Here is a 23775-nt window from a genome sequence, read left to right on the forward strand (position 1 = left end):
CAGGAGCACTAATCTTTCTTTCAGAAGCGGCTTAACTTCAGGAGCGCTTTTTCTCTTCAGTAACAAGTTGCCTTCAGGAGCGTCCAAGCTTCAAATTTTTGTTGTTTCCTTTGCTCTTTATTTGCTCATTCAGAACCAATGATGATGTAACTTTTTAATTATGGTCCTGTACACTTGAACAAATATTAGCTAGTCCAATTTACAATTTTTAATACCTTGTTATCATCAAAACTCTTTAAGGTTCATTGTTAAACACATTTTGTTCCAACAATCTCCCCCTTTTTGATGATGACAAACAAAAGTATTTAAAATTGATCAATTGTTGTTAATCTAATTAACAAGTTGACTTTGGGGTTCTGAGGTTTGTAAGCTCAGAATCTGAGGTTTGTAAGCTCAAACTCCCCCTGAGTCTGATAGTCTTTAAGGTGAGGTTTGTAAGCTCCCCCTAAGTTCTATCCAGGTTAATTAAATTCATTTTTCGCACAATAAAAATATCAGAGCTTTAAAAAATTGAATCATTGAAAGAATTAACTTATAGATAAGAAGAATGGTTCAATTAATTTTTCTTGAATTTTGATACTCCTTCGTTCGTTCATAGCTTATACCAATAAGGTAAAAAATGATAGAAGTTTTTCAAAAAATTTCAAATGCCATTAATGGGGCTCAGAGCCTTTAAATACTTGTCCACATATACTCCCCCTTTTGTCATTATAAAAAAAAAAATTAAAATAAATGTAAGCATAAAAGACAAAAAGATATGAGAAAAACTCAAACATGAGAGAGTATACGAAGCAATTTACTAAATAAATCAGACCAAAGTATATGAACATGTATATACAATTATCAGAAGCAGCTAATCAGTCAGAATCAGTAAGCATTCAGAAGCATAGAGAAATAAAACAAGATGGTTTCAGAAGCAAGGACTAAGAATTTAAAACAAACAACAAACAAAAATAACACAAAATGTGTGCAACTAAGGGTTGGTTTGATGTTGTTTCTTCATCTTCTCCATTTCTTCAATTTTCTTCTGCAACAGTTCTTCAAGCTGTTGTTGCCTCTGGAGAAGAGCCTGTTCCCTTTCCTTAGCTTCTTGCTGCTGCTGTGCCATCTGTTTCTTCAGAAGCTTACACAACCTTGCTTCTCTGGTCAAGTAGGTCGTTTCTGAGAAGAAAGGCTGGTTTGCCAGGAGCAGTGTAGAACTTCTTACTCTGAGACTCTGATTCAGATTTTCCATTAGCCTTCTGACTGATGCTTGCTTGACTCTGATGCATTTAGCCTTGATCTCTTCAATAAGCTCAGCTGCCCGGTTCTGAAGAGATGCCCAGGAGTCTTCATATGCACTTGTGAGATCAATTGTCCTTCTTTGATCCACAAGATTATGCATTTGACTCAAGATAGTGAGTAGCTCAGCATTGATATATCCAGATTCCAGGATGTTTGTGGGTGGATGTTCAAGGGTTTCAAGATCAGAATCACTGATTTCCAGGTCTTGAACAGGGTTAGGAACTGGAATGGTAAAGAGTGTTTGTGTGTTTGAAGATGAGGGCTGGTCAGAATCAATGTGTGCGGTAGAGGTTGAGGCTTGGACATTGACTTGAGAGATGTCAACATCCATGGGAGTTGGTTATGGGGAGTGTTCAGGTAAAGGTTGAAAGTCAGTTTCAGTTGGTGGTTGTTGTGGGGAAGTTGATGTTTGAGTGTTGAGTTGGGGGTCAATGGTAGCTATTGGTGATTGTGGGGGTGTTGTGGGTTTATGTGGTTCAGGTGTTTGTTGATGGGGGTTTTCTGAAACAACATTTTCAGAAGCAGCTGCTTCTGGAGTTGTTTCAGAGGCCTTTTCTGAAGTAGACTCAACATTTTCTGGAGGAATCATGTTGAGAGGTTGAATGTTAAGAGGTTGAGGGTTAAGGCGAAAGATAGTATCAATGACTCTTTCTCTCTGCTCAGCCAGTTCAGCCAACTTCTCATTAATTATGTGACCAACTGGTTCATAAGTAGTTGACTGAGAGGGCTTTTTGTTGGTTTTGGTTGATGTTGACTGGCTTTTTAATGGTTTTTGAAAAAGTTGAGCTAAGGGTATATCATCATCAGAATCATCAGGATCTGATAATGATGTGGATGCGGAATCTGATGATATATCAATTACCTTCTCTGGTTCAGGATCAGAATCCTCTTTAGCAGACTCACTGGTCATCTGCAACAGTTGCTTGGCTTCTGAAACTACTGACTCTTGTAGCTCAGCAGCAATTTCCAAGACCTTTTCAGCTGCTGCCTTCTTCTCTTGTAACTCTTTTAACTTCAAATCAGAAGCAGCTTGAGCTGTCAAGGTGATATGAGGAAAATCCTTGGTCCTCCTCAAGGCTGGCTTCCTCTTCCTCTTTGGTATAGCAGGTTGATCAAGAGAAATGCCAACATCCATGATCAACCTGGAATCCATGTCTCCAATAGCTTCTTCAACTGATGGTACTGAAGAACCACCAATCTTGAGTTTGTCAGAAGCAACTCTTGCCTTCTTAACAGACTTTTCAACGTCCAGGTATTCTTCTGCAGACAATTTCCTCTTAGCTCTTCTGCCTTTTGCCAGAGGCACAGTACCTCCAAACATTTCCTCAGGTACTTCATCCAACCTGATGACTTTGTTGGTTGCCTCATAGTGATCTTTGATGTACCTCATCTGCACTTCAATAGGATCCTTTTTGCAGATGGGTGGAAATTCTCTCATAAGATCAGATACAACAAGAGATTCACTTAAATCAGTTTGAAGTTTGGTGACTTCACTGATTAGCTTCATATTCAAGAGAGTATGAGCATTAAGGAATTTCCCAGTTTTTGTGTCAAGTAGCTGATCTGTGAAGCCTTGAGATTGACTGAGACTGTCCAAGACACCTCCTTGATAGAATATCTCTGATAGGAGTCTTCCATAAGGAACCCAGGGTTTATCCAGTAGCTGACTCTGTTTCAGACACTCTACCAAGTACTTGAACATGTATTTGGGCACATTCACCTTTTCCTTCTTGATGAAATGCTGGAGAAGGACCTTCTGAGCTAGATTTGGTTTCACATAGTCACCACATGGAAACAGGTTCTCATTCTGAATCTTCAGAAGCATCTTAGTTTCCATGCTCAATTCAGCATATTTCTTCTCCTTCTCAAAGTTGTATATCACCAAGTTGACTTGCTTTTTCCAAATGCGTTTTTCAGCAGCATCTGAAAGATCAATTCCAGAGTAGTATCCAGAAGCTGCAACCTTAAGAACATACTCTATGTGCCATTGTGCAATTCTTACTGGAATACCACAGATGCTAGACCTGATTTCATCTTCAACAAATGGCGCAAGACCCATTTCTTCTCTTGTTTTCCCTTCTAATTCAGGATACATTAACACCATCTGACTTTCCTCAGCTAAGGATGCCGCTTTGTTGTAAAATTTTGCTCTTACCCAGAAGTGTCTAACCAGAGCTTCATATGTTGGTCCATTCAACATTTTGAAATAATGCATGAGTCCTTGCTCTTCATAGTAGCTTCTGATCAAACACTTATGAAACGCCAGAGAATCGAAATCCACTGGATTCTCTATCTGAACTTGTAAATCCCATTCTTCCAATTTCATGCTTCTTCCTCTGTAGTCATATTCAGGGACCATTCGTGAAGTAGATATTGAATCTTCTCGTTGCGAACTTGATGATGCCATTTGATGATTGACGAAGATTTGAAGAAGATGAAGATTTTAGGGTTCTAAGGTTGAGAGAATGCGCTTACTTCGCAAGAGGTTTGAGAGCAAATGTGTTTGTTGTGAGTGAGTAGTGTGTGAATTGTCAAAGTGTTAAAAGTAAAACGATTGCAATTCAAAAGAGACAAACAAACATAACATTAATGACAAAATTGGGGGCGCGTGAAAAGTACTTTCAAAGCTATTAAATCATCATTGCCCTTTTAGTTATACACCAACACATACAGGCCACATAAGAAGTTCACAGAGTAACTACCAAGTTAGTGGGCCAGAAGTTACTTTTTAAAAGGTAACTTCCAACGTTTCCACTAATTCAACTATTCAGAAGCAACAAATCCAGCTTCTGGACTTCAGATGCTGACGTCATCATCAGAAGCGAGTTTTCCTCAGAACCTCAATAAAGAGCTTCTGATGGACTACCGCTTCTGAACTAACTTCAGAACCTAAAACCCTATTCAGGAGCAAGCAAGCATTTAATCAGATACAAAGTGCATGTTCAAATTTTTCTTTATAAAATCAAATCTTTCAACAGTTAAAGGCTTAGTAAATATCTCAGCCCATTGATTTTCAGTATCAATGAATTGTATATCTAAAATTCCTTTTTGAACATAATCTCTGATAAAATGGTGTTTGATTTCAATGTGCTTAGCTCTTGAATGCAAAATTGGATTTTTAGACAAACAAATAAGCAGTATTATCACAATAAATGGGAATACTGTTAGCAGTTATCTGATAATCTTCCAACTGATGTTTCATCCAAAGTAGTTGTGTACAACAACTTGCAGCTGAAATGTATTCTGCTTCTGCTGTAGACATAGCAATAGTTGTTTGTCTTTTGCTAGCCCAGGATATAAGATTATCACCCAGAAATTGACAGTTGCCACTGGTTGACTTTCTTTCAGTCCTATCACCAGCATAATCAGCATCACAGAATCCAATTAGCTTATAATCTAAGGATTTCCTATAAAGGAGTCCAAGATTAGTTGTTCCCTTCAAATACCTGAAGATTCTCTTGACAACAGTCATATGAGATTCTCTAGGATCTGATTGGAATCTTGCACACAAGCATACACTGAATAAAATATCTGGCCTAGATGCAGTGAGGTATAACAAAGAACCAATCATACCTCTATACAGCTTCTGATCTACTTTAGCTCCTTCATCTTCTTTGCTTAAGTTGCACGTAGGGTGCATTGGAGTGTTCATCACTTTACAATCGTCAAGTTTGAACTTCTTCAGAAGCTCCTTTGTGTACTTTGATTGATGAACATAAACTCCATCTTTGCATTGATTGATTTGAATGCCAAGGAAGAACTTCAGCTCTCCCATCATGCTCATTTCAAATTCATCCTGCATTAACTCAGAAAATTCCTTGCAAAGAGATGCATTAGTAGAACCAAATATTATATCATCAACATATATTTGCACAACAAGAATAATTTGCACAACAAGAATATCTTTCCCAAGGGTCCTTCTGAAGAGTGTAGTATCAACCTGTCCTCTTTTAAAATCATTTTTGATTAAGAAATTACTTAGTCTATCATACCAAGCTCTGGGAGCTTGTTTCAAGCCATATAGTGATTTTTTCAGTTTAAAAACATGGTCAGGATATTTAATATCCTCAAATCCAGGAGGTTGCTTGACATACACTTCTTCTTCTATGACACCATTTAGAAAAGCACTCTTGACATCCATTTGATATAATATTATGCCATGATTAACTGCATAGGAAAGAAGTAACCTGATTGCTTCCAATCTTGCAACTGGAGCAAACGTTTCAGTGTAATCAATGCCTTCTTGTTGACTATACCCTTGTGCAACAAGCCTGGCTTTGTTTCTTGTTACTTCACCTTGCTCATTCAGCTTGTTTCTGAATACCCATTTTGTTCCAATAATGTTCTTGTGCTGAGGTTTGGGTACCAGATCCCACACATCATTTCTTTGAAATTGATTCAACTCTTCTTGCATAGCTAGGATCCATCCATCATCTGAAAGTGCTTCATCAACTGTTGTAGGTTCAATCATTGAGATTAGTCCAATCATTGACTCTTCTTGTCTGAAATGTGATCTTGTTCTTCTTGGACTATCTTTGTTTCCAATGATTAGCTCCTCAGGATGTGAAGACTTGTGTTTGAATGTGTTTCTGGGAGGATCTGCTTGATGTGAGCCATCTTGTGCTTCATCAGAAGCAGTTTCATCTTGCGCTTCTGATGTGGGTTCAGCTTCTGGACTACCTTCAGACTCAGCTATCTGATCAGGTTCTGGAGTAGCTTCAGGAACCTGTATCTCTGCAAAACTTTCATCTTGCTTTGAAGTTTTATCTTCAAGCTCCTTGTCATCAAATTTAACGTGCATAAATTCTTCAACACAGAGTGTTTCTGAATTATACACTCTGTATGCCTTTGACCTTTCAGAGTAACCTAAAAAGATTCCTCTTTGGGCCTTGGCATCAAATTTCTTTAGGTAGAGCTTGTTGTTCAGAATGTAACATGTACATCCAAATTGATGAAAGTAAGAGATATTGGGTTTTCTTCCTTTAAAGAGTTCATATGCTGTTTTCTCCAAAATAGGTCTAATATAGATCCTGTTTTGAACATAACATGATGTATTCACTGCTTCTGCCCAAAAATGTTTTGGTAAATTGTTTTCATGAATCATGGTTCTGGCCATTTCTTGTAAAGTTCTATTCTTTCTCTCTACAACCCCATTTTGTTGTGGTGTTCTAGGAGAAGAGAATTCATGGAAAATTCCATGTTTTTCACAAAAAGCTTCAAATGGCTCATTTTCAAATTCTCCACCATGATCACTTCTGTAACGCCCGTCTTAACTATTTAATTAATTCGATGAAGTTTAGAATATATTTATAAATATATGCTCATATGATTTATGATTTAAGTGGTTTATATGATTGATATGTGTGAGTTATATGATTTATGAATAAATTATGTGGAGTATATGATGTTGTGAAATTGTTATGTTGTTATGACTTATTTTATGATTAAATAAAATAAGATATGAGAAATAAAATAAAAATATTAAAGATTGGGCTGCGTGGTGAGATGAGCAATTAGTAGTGAGAATAGTAAAAAGGAGAGATAAATAGACAGACAAAAGTTAGAAAACGGGATACGTACGTTTTTGGAGAAAAAGGGAGAAAAGTCAGAAAAGAGGAGAACTAGAGGGAGAGCTGCGATTTCATCATAACCAGGTAAGGGTGAGACTAATTTTCATTACTATTAAGGGTATGATTCTATAGGATGAATTTAGCATGATTAGGTTAAGTTTTGGTGAGAATTGGGAACTAGGTTTAAGACCGAATTTGATGATTGAATCATGAAAAGATGTTAGGTTGATGCTAAATTAGTGTACATAACTTAGTTATACCATAAGATGATAATTAGATGTTAAATTGAGGTTAGAATTAGGAGATTAAGTGAAAAGTTGGAATTTTTAGGTCTCTGGCCGTACTGACATTCATCGCTCGCATCTGCGAGCAAGAACACTCGCATCTGCGAGCTAGAACCCAGAACTCGCAAATGCGAGCAACACAACTCGCAACTGCGAGTGACCTGTGAGCTCGCAACTGCGAGTAGAATAACTCGCCACTGCGAGTAAATACGTAGGAACCCAGAATGCACACTTTGCTCGCCATTGCGAGTGAAGTTACTCGCCACTGCGAGTTAGGCTGTTAGTTGCCCAAAATTGTTCCGATGCGATCCTTTCGCACGTGTAGTCTTGAGATGATCTTAGAAGTAAGAAAGAGGGTTGTTTAGGATGCTTTCAGAGGTCCCAGAAGTCTGTTTAGGTGACTGAGATTAGTAGTGATGTTGTATAAGAATTATTTAAGATGCTTTATGATGATAAGTGGTTATGATTCGTTCCCTTTAATGTTGTTATGTTATTTAAACACTGTTTTACGATGTAAATGTTGCTGGTTGCTGCTGTTGACTGTTAGTGTCTTGAAGTTGAATGAGTCGGTCTATGTTGTTGGAATTTTAAGAAGTTGTCCATGATTATGAGTCGTATGAGTTGTTCACGTCGTCGTCTAAGTCGTTGGAAGTTTGAGTTCATTGCATGCTCATTAAAGTTGGGGGCTTTAGGCCCGGCAGCCTTCGTGCTCATTAAAGTTGGGGGCTTTAGGCCCGGCAGCCTTTGTGCTCATTAAAGTTGGGGGCTTTAGGCCCGGCAGCCTTTGTGCTCATTAAAGTTGGGGGCTTTAGGCCCGGCAGCCTTTGTGCTCACACGTTGAAGAGCCTATTATGCTCATTTGTTGTTGATTGGTACCACATGCATTTGCATATCAAGAAGTTTCATGATGTTTAAGTTGTCAAGTTGTGTTGAGTTGATAGAGTTGCATGGTCTAGATGAGTTGTGTTGTCAAGTTGTTGTTGAGTTGATAGAGTTGCATGGTCAAAGATGAGTTGTGTCGTCAAGTTGAGTGTTAAGTTGATTATGATTTGTGATGAAAATTAGTAATGATATTTGATGATTGTATTTGTTATGAAATGAAAAATATATTGATTGTTAATTGTTGACATTTAAGTTGTTAAATGCATTTTATTGGATTATATGCTTAATGTATTGATTATGAAATCTCACCCCTTCTGCGTATATGTTGCCTCGACCGTGGGTAATGTGCAGGTAATAAAGATTAGAGGCGTTCATGAGTGGACTCTCAGTTGGTGTCTAGGTGCTCTGATACGTAACGGGATGGGGGCTTGCTTTTACTTCTATTCCTTACGTGTCTCTTTCATGAACTAATTTATGAGATTTTTCAATAAGGCCTGCGTGCCAAGACTTTTAAATGTTGAACTATTTTCCGCTGCAATAGTTTAAGATTGTTCATGATGTTGAATTTGAAGGATAATTATTATTATCCATTTTATGATTTAAATGAAGTATGTGACATTCCGTTGTGATCAAAATACTCTGATTTTAAATGAAATTTTTATGTTGGGAAAACGGGGTGTTACAATTGGTATCAGAGCAGGTCGGTCCGTCCGGCCAAGTAGTGAGTCGAGTTGTGTCTTTAGGAGTTGGAATACCACTATTATGATATTCTAAATGTTGTGTGTTGTGCAGAGAAGAGACCTGGAGGCTGCGAATCTTATTTGCTATAAGAGGACTAGAATGGCTGGAAGAAATGATGCTGCGATTGCTGCTGCTTTGGAAGCTGTAGCCAAGCTGTGGGACAACATCCAAATGCTGGTGCTGGTGCGAATGCTGATGTGAGAATGTTGGAGACCTTTCTGAGAAATCATCCTCCTACCTTCAAAGGAAGGTACGACCCTGATGGAGCACAGACGTGGCTCAAGGAGGTTGAGAGAATTTTCAGAGTTATGCAATGTACTGATGATCAGAAGGTGCGTTTTGGAACGCATATGCTGGCTGAGGAAGCTGATGACTGGTGGGTGAGCCTCCAACCTACCCAAGAGCAGGATGATGCAGTTGTTACTTGGGCTGTGTTTAAGAGAGAATTCCTAAACAGATATTTTCCTGAGGATGTTCGTGGGAGAAAAGAGATTGAGTTCCTTGAGCTAAAGCAAGGAACCATGTCGGTGACAGAATATGCAGCAAAGTTTGTGGAGCTGGCTCAGTTCTATCCACACTACACGGGGGACAATGCTGAGTTCTCCAAGTGTATCAAGTTTGAGAATGGTTTGCGTGCTGATATTAAGCGAGCCATTGGTTACCAACAGATCCGTGACTTTTCTGCTTTGGTGAGCAGATGCAGAATCTATGAAGATGACAGCAAAGCTCATTATAAGATTATGAGTGAGAAGAGGGGTAAGGGCCAACAAAGTCGCCCAAAGCCTTACAGTGCTCCTGCTGACAAAGGAAGAGGAAGAGCTAATGATGAGAGGAGGTCAAATAAGAAGGATGCTGGTGCTGAGGTTGTTTGTTACACTTGTGGCGAGAAAGGCCATAAGAGTAATGCTTGTACTAAGGATATTAAACGGTGCTTTCGTTGTGGCAGTAAAGGACATACACTTGCAGAGTGTAAGCATGCGGACATTGTGTGTTTTAACTGCAAGGAAGAGGGTCATATTGGGTCTCAGTGTACGAATCCGAAGAAGACTCAGACTAGAGGGAAAGTGTTTGCGTTGACTGGTACTCAGACTGAAAATGAGGATCGTTTGATCAGAGGTACTTGTTATATTAACAATACTCCTTTAGTTGCTATTATTGATACTGGTGCTACACATTGTTTTGTTGCTTTTGATTGTGCTTCTAAGTTGGGTCTTGCTGTGTCTGATATGAGTGGAGAAATGGTCGTCGAAACTCCAGCTAAGGGTTCGGTGACTACTTCTCTTGTTTGTTTACGATGTCCTTTGTCTATGTTTGATCGTGACTTTGAGATTGATTTAGTTTGTCTGCCTCTGAGTGGAATGGATGTAATTCTTGGTATGAACTGGTTAGAGTACAACCATGTTCTCATTAATTGTTTTAGTAAGTCGGTGCGTTTCTCTTCTGCTGAAGAGGAAAGTGGAGCAGAATTTTTGTCTACTAAGCAGCTGAAGCAATTAGAACGTGATGGGATCTTGATGTTTTCCTTGATGGCATCCTTATCTTTGGAGAATCAAGCAGTGATTGATAAGTTGCAGGTGGTGTGTGATTTTCCTGAAGTTTTCCCTGATGAAATCCCTGATGTACCACCGTAGAGAGAAGTTGAATTTTCTATTGACCTTGTTCCGGGAACGAAGCCTGTGTCTATGACACCTTATCGTATGTCAGCTTCTGAGTTGGCTGAGTTGAAGAAACAGTTGGAGGAATTGCTAGATAAGAAGTTCATTAGACCGAGTGTTTCACCTTGGGGGGCGCCGGTATTGTTGGTTAAGAAGAAAGATGGAAGTATGAGGTTGTGCATTGATTATCGACAACTGAATAAAGTAACTATAAAGAATAGATATCCACTTCCTAGAATTGATGATTTGATGGACCAGCTGGTGGGTGCACGTGTGTTCAGCAAGATTGATTTGAGGTCGGGTTATCATCAGATTAAAGTAAAAGATGAAGACATGCAGAAGACGGCCTTTAGGACGAGATATGGTCATTATGAATATAAGGTGATGCCTTTTGGTGTGAGTAATGCGCCTGGCGTGTTTATGGAGTATATGAATCGCATTTTCCATGCATTTTTGGATCGCTTTGTGGTTGTGTTCATCGATGATATTTTGATTTACTCTAAGACAGAAGAAGAACATGCGGAACATTTGAAAATCGTTTTGCAAGTGCTGAAAGAGAAGAAGTTGTATGCTAAATTGTCTAAGTGTGAATTCTGGTTGAACGAGGTAAGTTTTCTGGGCCATGTTATTTCTGGTAGTGGCATTGCAGTCGATCCATCTAAAGTTGAAGCAGTATCACAATGGGAGACTCCTAGGTCAGTTACAGAGATTAGAAGCTTTTTGGGTTTGGCAGGATACTATCGAAGATTTATAGAGGGGTTTTCTAAGTTGGCACTTCCGTTAACACAGTTGACGTGTAAAGGTAAAACCTTTGTGTGGGATGTTCATTGTGAGAACAGTTTTAATGAATTGAAGAAGCGTTTGACGACGGCCCCAGTTTTGATTTTGCCAAAACCTGATGAACCTTTTGCAGTGTATTGTGATGCGTCCAAATTGGGCTTAGGCGGTGTGCTTATGCAAGATGGTAAAGTTGTTGCTTATGCATCAAGACAGTTGAGAACTCATGAACGAAATTATCCTACTCATGACCTTGAATTAGCTGCAGTCGTATTTGTCCTTAAGATTTGGAGACACTACTTGTATGGTTCAAGATTCGAGGTGTTTAGTGATCACAAGAGCTTGAAGTATTTGTTTGATCAGAAAGAATTGAATATGCGACAGCGACGGTGGTTCGAATTGTTGAAGGATTATGACTTTAGTTTGAATTACCATCCGGGTAAAGCTAATGTTGTTGCGGATGCCTTAAGTAGGAAGAGTTTACATATGTCTGCTATGATGGTGAAGGAATTTGAATTACTTGAACAATTTAGAGATATGAGCTTAGTTTGTGAAATGTCATCTCGGAGCGTTAAGTTAGGAATGTTGAAAATTGATAATGATTTCTTAAAAGATATTAGGGATGCGCAGAAAGCTGATGTTAAGTTTGTGGACTTGTTGGTTGCTAGTAATCAAACTGAAGGTAGTGACTTTAAGGTCGATGATCAGGGTGTGTTGAGGTTTCGAGGTAGGATTTGTATTCCAGACAATGACGAGATAAGGAAGATGATTCTTGAAGAGAGTCATAGAAGTAGCTTAAGTATTCATCCCGGAGCTACAAAGATGTATCATGACTTAAAGAAGTTGTTTTGGTGGTCTGGACTGAAACGTGATGTAGCACAGTTTGTGTACTCTTGTTTGATTTGTCAGAAGTCGAAGGTAGAGCATCAGAAACCTGCAGGATTGATGACACCGTTAGATGTACCAGAATGGAAATGGGATAGTATATCCATGGATTTTGTGACAAGTTTGCCGAATACTCCTAAGGGAAATGACGCTATTTGGGTGATTGTTGATAGATTGACGAAGTCGGCACATTTCCTTCCGATTAATATTAGTTTTCCTGTGGCTCAGTTGGCAGAGATTTATATTCGAGACATAGTGAAATTGCATGGTGTTCCTTCAAGCATCGTGTCAGATAGAGATCCAAGATTTACTTCTAGATTTTGGAAGAGTTTGCAAGAGGCTTTAGGCTCTAAGTTGAGATTGAGTTCGGCTTATCATCCTCAAACAGATGGTCAGTCGGAAAGAACGATTCAGTCACTCGAAGACTTGTTGAGAGTTTGTGTACTTGAGCAAGGTGGAACTTGGGATAGTCATCTTCCGTTGATAGAGTTCACTTATAATAACAGCTATCATTCAAGTATTGGGATGGCACCTTTTGAGGCTTTGTATGGTCGGAGGTGTAGGACTCCGTTGTGTTGGTTTGAGACCGGTGAAAGTGTGGTTCTAGGACCAGAAATTGTTCAACAGACTACTGAGAAGGTGAAAATGATTCAGGAGAAGATGAAAGCGTCGCAGAGTCGACAGAAGAGTTACCATGATAAGCGTAAGAAAGACCTTGAGTTTCAAGAGGGAGACCATGTGTTCTTGAGAGTTACTCCAACGACCGGTGTTGGTCGTGCATTGAAGTCAAAGAAGTTGACTCCAAAGTTTATTGGTCCTTATCAGATATCTGAGAGAATTGGTACGGTGGCTTATAGAGTTGGCTTACCACCGCATTTATCAAATTTGCATGATGTGTTCCATGTGTCGCAATTGAGGAAGTATGTTCCAGACCCGTCCCATGTGATTCAGAGTGATGATGTGCAAGTTAGAGACAACCTTACGGTAGAGACCTTACCCTTGAGGATTGATGATCGCAAGATGAAGACGTTGAGAGGCAAGGAGATTCCTCTAGTGAGAGTTGTTTGGAGTGGAACGACTGGTGAAAGCCTGACATGGGAGCTAGAGAGTAAGATGATGGAGTCTTATCCAGAGTTGTTTTCTTGAGGTAAATTTTCGAGGACGAAAATTCTATAAGTTGGGGAGAGTTGTAACGCCCGTCTTAACTATTTAATTAATTCGATGAAGTTTAGAATATATTTATAAATATATGCTCATATGATTTATGATTTAAGTGGTTTATATGATTGATATGTGTGAGTTATATGATTTATGAATAAATTATGTGGAGTATATGATGTTGTGAAATTGTTATGTTGTTATGACTTATTTTATGATTAAATAAAATAAGATATGAGAAATAAAATAAAAATATTAAAGATTGGGCTGCGTGGTGAGATGAGCAATTAGTAGTGAGAATAGTAAAAAGGAGAGATAAATAGACAGACAAAAGTTAGAAAACGGGATACGTACGTTTTTGGAGAAAAAGGGAGAAAAGTCAGAAAAGAGGAGAACTAGAGGGAGAGCTGCGATTTCATCATAACCAGGTAAGGGTGAGACTAATTTTCATTACTATTAAGGGTATGATTCTATAGGATGAATTTAGCATGATTAGGTTAAGTTTTGGTGAGAATTGGGAACTAGGTTTAAGACCGAATTTGATGATTGAATCATGAAAAGATGTTAGGTTGATGCTAAATTAGTGTACAGAACTTAGTTATACCATAAGATGATAATTAGATGTTAAATTGAGGTTAGAATTAGGAGATTAAGTGAAAAGTTGGAATTTTTAGGTCTCTGGCCGTACTGACATTCATCGCTCGCATCTGCGAGCAAGAACACTCGCATCTGCGAGCTAGAACCCAGAACTCGCAAATGCGAGCAACACAACTCGCAACTGCGAGTGACCTGTGAGCTCGCAACTGCGAGTAGAATAACTCGCCACTGCGAGTAAATACGTAGGAACCCAGAATGCACACTTTGCTCGCCATTGCGAGTGAAGTTACTCGCCACTGCGAGTTAGGCTGTTAGTTGCCCAAAATTGTTCCGATGCGATCCTTTCGCACGTGTAGTCTTGAGATGATCTTAGAAGTAAGAAAGAGGGTTGTTTAGGATGCTTTCAGAGGTCCCAGAAGTCTGTTTAGGTGACTGAGATTAGTAGTGATGTTGTATAAGAATTATTTAAGATGCTTTATGATGATAAGTGGTTATGATTCGTTCCCTTTAATGTTGTTATGTTATTTAAACACTGTTTTACGATGTAAATGTTGCTGGTTGCTGCTGTTGACTGTTAGTGTCTTGAAGTTGAATGAGTCGGTCTATGTTGTTGGAATTTTAAGAAGTTGTCCATGATTATGAGTCGTATGAGTTGTTCACGTCGTCGTCTAAGTCGTTGGAAGTTTGAGTTCATTGCATGCTCATTAAAGTTGGGGGCTTTAGGCCCGGCAGCCTTCGTGCTCATTAAAGTTGGGGGCTTTAGGCCCGGCAGCCTTTGTGCTCATTAAAGTTGGGGGCTTTAGGCCCGGCAGCCTTTGTGCTCATTAAAGTTGGGGGCTTTAGGCCCGGCAGCCTTTGTGCTCACACGTTGAAGAGCCTATTATGCTCATTTGTTGTTGATTGGTACCACATGCATTTGCATATCAAGAAGTTTCATGATGTTTAAGTTGTCAAGTTGTGTTGAGTTGATAGAGTTGCATGGTCTAGATGAGTTGTGTTGTCAAGTTGTTGTTGAGTTGATAGAGTTGCATGGTCAAAGATGAGTTGTGTCGTCAAGTTGAGTGTTAAGTTGATTATGATTTGTGATGAAAATTAGTAATGATATTTGATGATTGTATTTGTTATGAAATGAAAAATATATTGATTGTTAATTGTTGACATTTAAGTTGTTAAATGCATTTTATTGGATTATATGCTTAATGTATTGATTATGAAATCTCACCCCTTCTGCGTATATGTTGCCTCGACCGTGGGTAATGTGCAGGTAATAAAGATTAGAGGCGTTCATGAGTGGACTCTCAGTTGGTGTCTAGGTGCTCTGATACGTAACGGGATGGGGGCTTGCTTTTACTTCTATTCCTTACGTGTCTCTTTCATGAACTAATTTATGAGATTTTTCAATAAGGCCTGTGTGCCAAGACTTTTAAATGTTGAACTATTTTCCGCTGCAATAGTTTAAGATTGTTCATGATGTTGAATTTGAAGGATAATTATTATTATCCATTTTATGATTTAAATGAAGTATGTGACATTCCGTTGTGATCAAAATACTCTGATTTTAAATGAAATTTTTATGTTGGGAAAACGGGGTGTTACAACTTCTGATTTTCAAAATTTTTGATTCTTTTTCAGATTGAATTTGAGTGCAGAAGCTACTGAATACATCACACGCAACATCTTTACTCTTTATGAATTTCACCCAAGTCCATCTGCTGTAATCATCAACAATGACTAATCCATATCTACTTCCATATAAGGATGCAGTACTCACTGGTCCAAATAAATCAATATGGAGTAATTCTAAAGGTCTTGAGGTTGAAACAATGTCTTTGGTTTTAAAAGATGATTTCACAATTTTCCCTCTCTGACATGCACCACAGAGTGCATCTGAATGATAGTCAATGTCTGGTAGCCCTTTCACAAGTTGTAACTTACTAAGCTTAGAGATTGGCCTCCAGTTAGCATGTCCCAACCTTCTGTGCCACATCCATTTCTTATCATTCACTGATAGTAGGCAAATCACCTTCTGATCAGCCAGTTCAGAAAAATTGATTTTATAGACATTGTCAACTCTCTTTCCCTTGAACACAATGGATTTGTCTTCCTTGTTGATTACTGTACAATTGGGTTTTTCAAAAAGCACATCATAACCATTATCACAAAATTGACTAATGCTCAAAAGGTTATGTTCAAGACCATCTACCAACCATACATTATTAATTGAGGTAGAGGAATTACCAATTGTTCCTGTACCTATGATCTTGCCTGACTGGTTGCCTCCAAATTTCACATTTCCTCCCTCTTTCATTGTTAGGCTGAGGAACATGGACTTGTCTCCTGTCATGTGTCTTGAGCAACCGCTGTCTAGGTACCATGATCTTTGCTTTGGCACTGCTCTTAGACATACCTGCATCATTGACATTTTTAGATTTAGGTACCCATTGTTCTATGGGTCCTGGAAGGTTATTACTTAAAGCTTTACTCTTCACTTCTTGTACCTTGTGCTGTGAGTTGGGTTGCTTCTGATTAACCATCACCTTAGGTTTTGGTACTTCAGAAGCAGTAACTGTCTTCTTCTGAAACTTAGACTTCAGAACCCCAGATTTTGGTTTCACCAGACTCTGAGGAATAGGTTCTGATCTTTTCAGGATCCTAACCTTTGAAGTCTTGGAATCAGATTTGATCATAGCCTTTGACTTAGAGTTCTTTGGCTTTGAAGTAATCTTAGCCTTGGAACTGGAAGCTTAAGGTTCTGATTGAACAACAGTTTCCAACTCAGCCCCTTCTGGTACAAAGAATGTTTTCAGACCTTCCTTGATGCATTCACAACAAGACTTTAGATTGGTTTTCTCAAGTTTCACTTCTGGAAAACCAATTCCTCTGCCATTGTTCTTGTAAATGCTATAAATCATAGAAGCTACTCTGCTTCTGTCAATGCCAGATATAATGAAATCTTCAAGAGCAATTTCATGATTACTTAAAGGTTTTTTATTACACTTTTCTTGTAGCTTCTGACATAAGAACCTGAGCTGATCTTCATATGTTTTACACATGAAATCAAAGCCCCTAAGTCCTTGTTCAGAAGCTTTCAGATCCAATAGAGTTGATTTTTGCTGTTGTACGAAATCAGCATATTTTTCTTTTAAATCCTTCAACTCATTGGTTCTTACTTCAAAATGTGTAAGAAGTTCTTTAAGTGACTCAACAAGTTCATCTCTGGGAATTTTGGAATATACCTCGTTTTCATCTTCTGAGTCTGAATCTGATCCAGCTTCTGAAGTTGCTGTTGCTACCAACCCAACAGCTACCTTTGCATCTTCATCAGCTTCATCTTTATCAGATCCAGATTCACTACCCAAATCATCCCATGTTGCCATTAAACTCTGCTTAATCTGCTTCTTGAATTTGCTTGGTTTGAATGTAGACCTCTTTGACTTGTCCTTTGACTTTTCTCTTTGAAGATCAGGGCATTCAGCAATGAAGTGTCCCGGCTTCTTACAGTTGAAGCATCCCTTCTGATCTTCTTTCCTTGAGCTTCTGGAGTTACCCCTTTTGGCGAGAAACTTTCTGTTCTTCTTGGCCAGATATTGAAGTCTGTTAGAGAGCATGGCCATTTCAGCAGCATCTGGTTCAGAATCTGAACTTGATTGTTCTTCCTCTTCAGATTCAACCACTTTGAGAGCTTTTGATGACTTGCCTTTGGATGGAAGAGCTATTGATTTACTCTTCTTAGTAGACTCATGTTCATTAAGACTTAACTCATGAACTTTGAGAGAACTAACAAGATCTTCGACACTTAAAGTGTTTAAATCTTTAGCTTCCTCAATGGCAGTCACCTTTGGTCTCCATCTGGCAGGTAAGCTTCTGAGAATCTTGCTTACATGATCAGAAGCAACATAGCTCTTCTTTAGAATCTGTAGCCCAGAAACTAAGGTTTGAAACCTTGAGTACATCTCCTCAATAGTTTCATCATCCTTCATCTTGAATAACTCATACTGATGTACAAGCAGGAGAGCCTTTGCTTCTTTGACCTTCTTGCTCCCTTCATAATTTGAACAGAGAGAAGCAAACATAGCTTTAGCAGTGGATTTGTCACTCATCTTCATGTATTCTGCTTTGGGTATGGCAGTGACAAGAGCTCCTCTGATAATATGATGCTTCTTGTAGAGTTTCCTCAGTTCTGGAGTATGTTTCTTTCTATCCACAGCAGCTCCTTCTTCATCAAGGACTAAACCACCAACACCATCTTCCAGAATATCCCACAATTCTTCATCTAGGCTCATGATGTAACTGTAAAAATTGGTCTTCCACCAAGAGAACTCTTCAGCATCTCCATTGAACTTTGGAACTTTTCCAACACTGGTTTTCTTACTATCACTATAATCATGTGAGACATTTTTATAGCTAGTATCACCATCAGGAGGAGGAGTAGTCATGTTTTTCTCAGATCTTTGACTGTTGCACGGTTAAGTGTTACACAACAGACCAAGGCTCTAGATACCAATTGAAGGTGAGAAAAACACAAGAAGGGGGGTTGAATTGTGTTTTTAAAAAAATTCTTCGTTTCTCCTAAACAACTGAATACACTGATCAGAAGCTAAGTGAGACAGCTTCTGAAGTGATGATCAGAATCTAAATGCAGCGGATAAAACAAAGAGAGAGAAGAAGAACAACACAAAGCAATTATACTGGTTCCTTCCACAATCCGGAAGTAGTCCAGTCCCCCTTGCACTTCCAAGGAGATTTCACTATGAGTAATATCTGATTACAAATGCTCAAGCACACAAGCAAGAGACTTCCAATGCTCAAGCACACAAGCAAGAGACTTCCTTTGCTCAAGAACACAATCAAGAGACTTCCTGCTCAAGCACAATTGCAAGAGACTTCCTAACTAAACAAAATTACACAGAAAATTGTTTAAGTTTGAACACTTGATATACAATCAGAGGTGCTCACAATACAAATCAGATACATACTCAATGGACTTAAGAATTTCTAAGATATGACTATAAGACACAGAAATTCTAAGTGAATGCAGAACAATTTCAGCAGAGGTTTGGTACTTGTGAAAATCTTGTGAGTCTTTCGTTCAGCGTTCTTGCATTACCAAAACTCTAAGTCTTCACTCCTTTATATAGTGGTGTGAAAGAGACGTTGTGAAATTGCCAGCACACCAAAGAGTCGTTGTTGAAGCTTGATCTTTCACCAATGATATATTGCCTGATTTGGTTGTTGTCCTATGAAGAACAAATTTGAATTCCATTCCTTATCCAAAGGAACATCTATGCAGGCAAAACCGTATTCTGGAGCTGTTTTCTTGTCCTGTAGCGTGGACACAAAACAGAGTAGTGGAGAACGTGGTTGTACACTTCGTACAAAGTACAATGTCAACGCTTTCGTCCAAATTGCAAGCACAAGCCTTCAAACACCTTTGAAATGACCGTTGCAAAATCCACTAATCCTTTGTTTGTGTTTTCGAATCCAATAGACAGCTTTTGCATTGATAATTCTTCAATTCTTGAATCTTTTGCAAATCCAGTTGAGATACAGCTTCTGACGAGGCAGCTTCTGATGATTCAGCTTCTGATGATATGACTTCTGCAGCTTCTGATGATGCAGCTTCTGATGATATGACTTATGGACTTCTTGTCTTCAGGAGCACTATTCTTCAGGAGCACTAATCTTTCTTTCAGAAGCGGCTTAACTTCAGGAGCGCTTTTTCTCTTCAGTAACAAGTTGCCTTCAGGAGCGTCCAAGCTTCAAATTTTTGTTGTTTCCTTTGCTCTTTATTTGCTCATTCAGAACCAATGATGATGTAACTTTTTAATTATGGTCCTGTACACTTGAACAAATATTAGCTAGTCCAATTTACAATTTTTAATACCTTGTTATCATCAAAACTCTTTAAGGTTCATTGTTAAACACATTTTGTTCCAACAAACTACCGTTCCAAGTATTCAGCACACAAAAAAAAAAAAAAAACTCCAACGGTAGTTAACTACCGTGGAGCATCAAACTCATTTTGAGAACAGCGACAATGGCTTCTCCAACACAAAATACCAACACCAAGAATCTTCTACACAGAATCGTTCAATAGAGAGATTTTTATTTTGAACTAGATAAAATCTATGGAATACATCTTTAAGACATGTACACATCATGCCAAAAACGTAGCAACCTTCATAATCATTTCACCAACTTTTTTTATTTTTAAAATAAAATTTGCCACATAATAAGTTTAATGCAATAATCCAAGAAGGGTTCAAGCAATACGCATGCGATCAGTGTCCACTAGTAGGTGTGGAAAGTAGAGCAGCAAAGGAAATAGCATGGCTTGACTATATTAGTAATGAAAAGCCAGGATTTATCAGCCACAACAAGACCAAAGCACAGAAAAAAGCAATTTTTCAGCGGCAGTTAACTACCGCTGGATCCAGCGGTAGTTAACTGCTGCCGGTTATCCCAACGATAGTTAACTACCGCTGGGGGTTTTTAGGTAATTTTCTTGTGTCATTGTGAAGTTATGAATGTCAGAAAAGTAATTTTCTTACCCAACCCGTTGAGCATACTATGGGTTGAGTTCAACTTGGAACCCGCGTTTACATAGACAGAACCATACCAAACCAATCCATTTTGAATTATGAAAAAAAAACAGTTAAATTTTTTTTAAAGCATATAGCCACCAATTATATATATATATATATATATATATATATATATTACCAAATTTAATTTCTTTGCATCATACATACAATATTTCATTCAAAATAGTACCAAATTTACTAAAATTCACAATACCAGAATAGTACAAGATTCACATCCCTTAATTCAATCATTCATATGCTATCAACTAAATAACACTTAATATCAAAGTACCAAATACCTTTAAAAAAAAAAAATTAAAGTACCAAATTCATTCATTCATAAGCTATATAGCACTTAATAATAGATATGGTATCAAACAATCTTCGGGTACATGGGTTTGGTATATGGGTACATAAACTTAAACCGATGTCCGAACCAAATCTCATGGGTTTCACGGGTTGGGTTGGGTTGGACCCGTAACTTTTTGGGTTCGGGTAAATTTTGGTTTGGTTCGGTTTGGGTGACTGGGTTCGTGGGTTTACTCGTACCCGTGTTCACCCCTAACCGTAGTGGGTTCATGGTATTTATTATTTTTTTGGTCAGGTAGCCTAGTGGCTAAAATTCACCTTATAAGGTGAATAAGTGGGAGTCTGGGGCTCGAACCCCAGCCCCTGCATATAATAATGCATTGTCCTACCAACTGAGCTATGCTCATGGGACGATCCGGCATGGTATTTATTGGCTTATATACGTGAAATCTTTATTTTATACTGTGAAAAAAGATATAGTTATTTCTTTATTTTTTTTATGTAAAATAATACTTATTGCATAATTGTGTTACTACTATTATGTATATTTATAGTAGGTTTAAATGTGTAATTGGTCCCTGCACTTTTAACAGATTTTGACATTGGTCCCTGCACTTTTTTTTGTTTGACATTGGTCCCTGCACTTTGTAAAAATATTGGCATTGGTCCCTGCACTTTTTTTTGTTTGGCATTGGTCCCTGCACTTTGTAAAAATATTGGTATTGGTCCCTGCACTTTGAAAAAATATTGGTATTGGTGCCACGTGGCATGAAATGATTGGGACCAATACCAATATTTTTCCAAAGTGCAGGGACCAATACCAATATTTTTACAAAGTGCAGGGACCAATGCCAAACAAAAAAAAGTACAGGGACCAATGCCAATATTTTTACAAAGTGCAGGGACCAATGCCAAACAAAAAAAAGTGCAGGGACCAATGCCAAAATCTGTTGAAAGTGCAGGGACCAATTACACATTTAAACCTTTATAGTATATGTAAACAAAATTTATTGAGACAATCCTCTCAATTTTTTTTTGTTAGAACAACTTTTAAATTTTAAGCATTCAAACAATATGTTTGAAAGAAAAACAGAATGGTGGGTTGGGAGCTACGAGGATAAAAAGGTTTAACTTGACTCGCTTGGTAAATGGTTTTGGAGGAGCGAGCAAGTTTATGGTACAGGGTGTTGGTTGCACGTTATGGTAAATAGGGTAGGCATGATTCGGTTCGGGATGAAAATTGAACCGAACCAAACAGTTTGTTAAATTTAAAATAATCGAACCGATATGTTTGCATTTCGAACTGAACCGAACGGTTTCAAACCAAATTGTTTCAAATCAGACTGAATTGTTATTATTGATACCGTTAAAAAATATAAAAAATCAAGCAAAATCGAATTTTTGAAGATTTTAAAACCGAACTATTTCGAACCAAATAGATAAATCATGAATTGAACCAAACTATTTAGTTCAAGTTCATAATTGTTAGTAATGGTTCATTTTTTTTTTTTGGTTGACTTCAGCAATTCAGTTCGTTTTTTTCCCACCCCTAGTGGTTTGTGTGTTCGGGGGGGGGGGGGGGGGGGGGGGTTATGTTACAGAGGGGGAGTATGCTCAGTTTGCTGGAAGAATTTCAATTTGATTCGAGGGGGAGTAGGATCCGGGGTGGGGAGCTGGTTGGTTGATAACATCGGGCGTGTGGTGGGTGATGGATCCACTACCATGTTCTCGAGTGATCCTTGGTTGGAAGGAGGTTTGCTTAATGATGAGTTCAAAAGGTTGTATGAGTTATCTGAGAATAAATTGGTGACTATCGCGAAGATATTCTCGTAAGGTTTGGAGTGTGAGGTGTGGAATTGGAGAAAGAGGTTGTTGGCATGGGAGGAAGAGCATGTGGGTGAATGTAGTGAATTTATTAACTTCTATTGTTTTGCAAGATGATATGAAGGATACGTGGGTTTGAGTTACATGCGTCCAAATGTTACTAAGTAAGCAGGACTTATCAATTCTTAACATTTGTGAATAATAACATTCCATCAATTAATTCTCACATTCTCTAGCTTAAAGCAATTCCTCTTAAAGTTAGTCTCTTCACTTGCGCATGCTTATCAACCGTATTCATACTAAGGATAATTTGTTTCAGAGGGGGGTTCTTCATAATAACGATAAAAGATACATGGCAGGTTGTAGCATGATTGAAAATGAGAATCCTTTATTTGTTAGATGTGATTTTTTTTTTATTTAGTCCTTGGTTTCAATTAAGTTGGCCTTTGTTGTAGTGAACCAAGGTGACATTTTGGATCATCTTGAGCATTTTTATTGCTTAGGTGGCTTTCTTATGTGTGGATTATTTTGAAGGAAAAAAACGTATATTTGTCGTTGAAAGTAAGACACGCAATTTTCGTTTTCGATTACCATCAGCGATGACTTAATCCTTTTCGCAGTTTCCTGGCTCTTTATTTTTTGTTTTGCTAGTTTTTTTTTGTTCTGTTTAGTGACATTGTAATCTCGTATTAAGTCTTTTCTCACACAACTTTTTGTAAAAAAGACTCTCCAATTTGGTTAATATATTTTATTTTAACCTAAAAAAAGAAAACATTTAATTTCAAAAAAACACAATTAATTCAACTAAAAGTGAGCGGGCAACAACCCTGGGGTCCAAATTATTTTCCCATTGTCAATGTTTTTTTTTTTTTTTTAATATAGAAAATCGCCTATTGTCCATGCTGTTTCCTTTTATTATTGGCTGTTCCTGAAAGAAAATTAAATGATGCACCTCAAAGTTGAAACTCTGCCCTGTGTGCTCGTGTCCATATTACACCTGATATTAATATATACCCCATTAATTGTTTGACCAATCAGATACTACGTCCGTCTCTAATTATATGACTCTTATGCTAAAATCACGGGAATTAAGAAAATGGATATTTGTATTAAAGTTGTTTGTAATCATTATTGTTTTTACAATTTTATCTATAAAAGAGAGAGTTAGTTTATGTTTTCCATATGCTATTTATTGCTGATTGAAGAAAAAGATGTATAATAAATA

At 38.0% G+C, this 23775-nt stretch overlaps 1 protein-coding gene across 1 annotated transcript; it reads left to right on the forward strand.

Annotated features, from left to right (window-relative positions):
• The first annotated feature begins 2435 nt into the window (after positions 1–2435).
• On the forward strand, positions 2436–22559 carry LOC146958575 (uncharacterized). The gene is made up of 3 exons (XM_085752290.1): positions 2436–2536; positions 8904–9877; positions 22375–22559. The coding sequence occupies exons 1-3, from the start codon at positions 2436–2438 to the stop codon at positions 22557–22559; spliced, it is 1260 nt and encodes a 419-aa protein (XP_085608416.1).
• The last annotated feature ends 1216 nt before the right edge of the window (positions 22560–23775 follow it).

This window comes from Medicago sativa, chromosome 1, assembly GCF_051527215.1.
Source record: "Medicago sativa cultivar Bolivia chromosome 1, Bolivia_mono, whole genome shotgun sequence".
Lineage (NCBI taxonomy): Eukaryota > Viridiplantae > Streptophyta > Magnoliopsida > Fabales > Fabaceae > Medicago > Medicago sativa.

Excerpts from the sequence above, each read along its gene's own strand:
- LOC146958575 (XM_085752290.1), top strand. The coding sequence starts at position 2,436 with ATGTCTCCAATAGCTTCTTCAACTGATGGTACTGAAGAACCACCAATC. Across the intron at positions 2,537-8,903 it reads ACAGACTTTTCAACGTCCAG|CTGTAGCCAAGCTGTGGGAC; the intron begins GTATTCTTCTGC and ends CTGCTTTGGAAG. Across the intron at positions 9,878-22,374 it reads TGAGGATCGTTTGATCAGAG|GGGGAGTAGGATCCGGGGTG; the intron begins GTACTTGTTATA and ends ATTTGATTCGAG.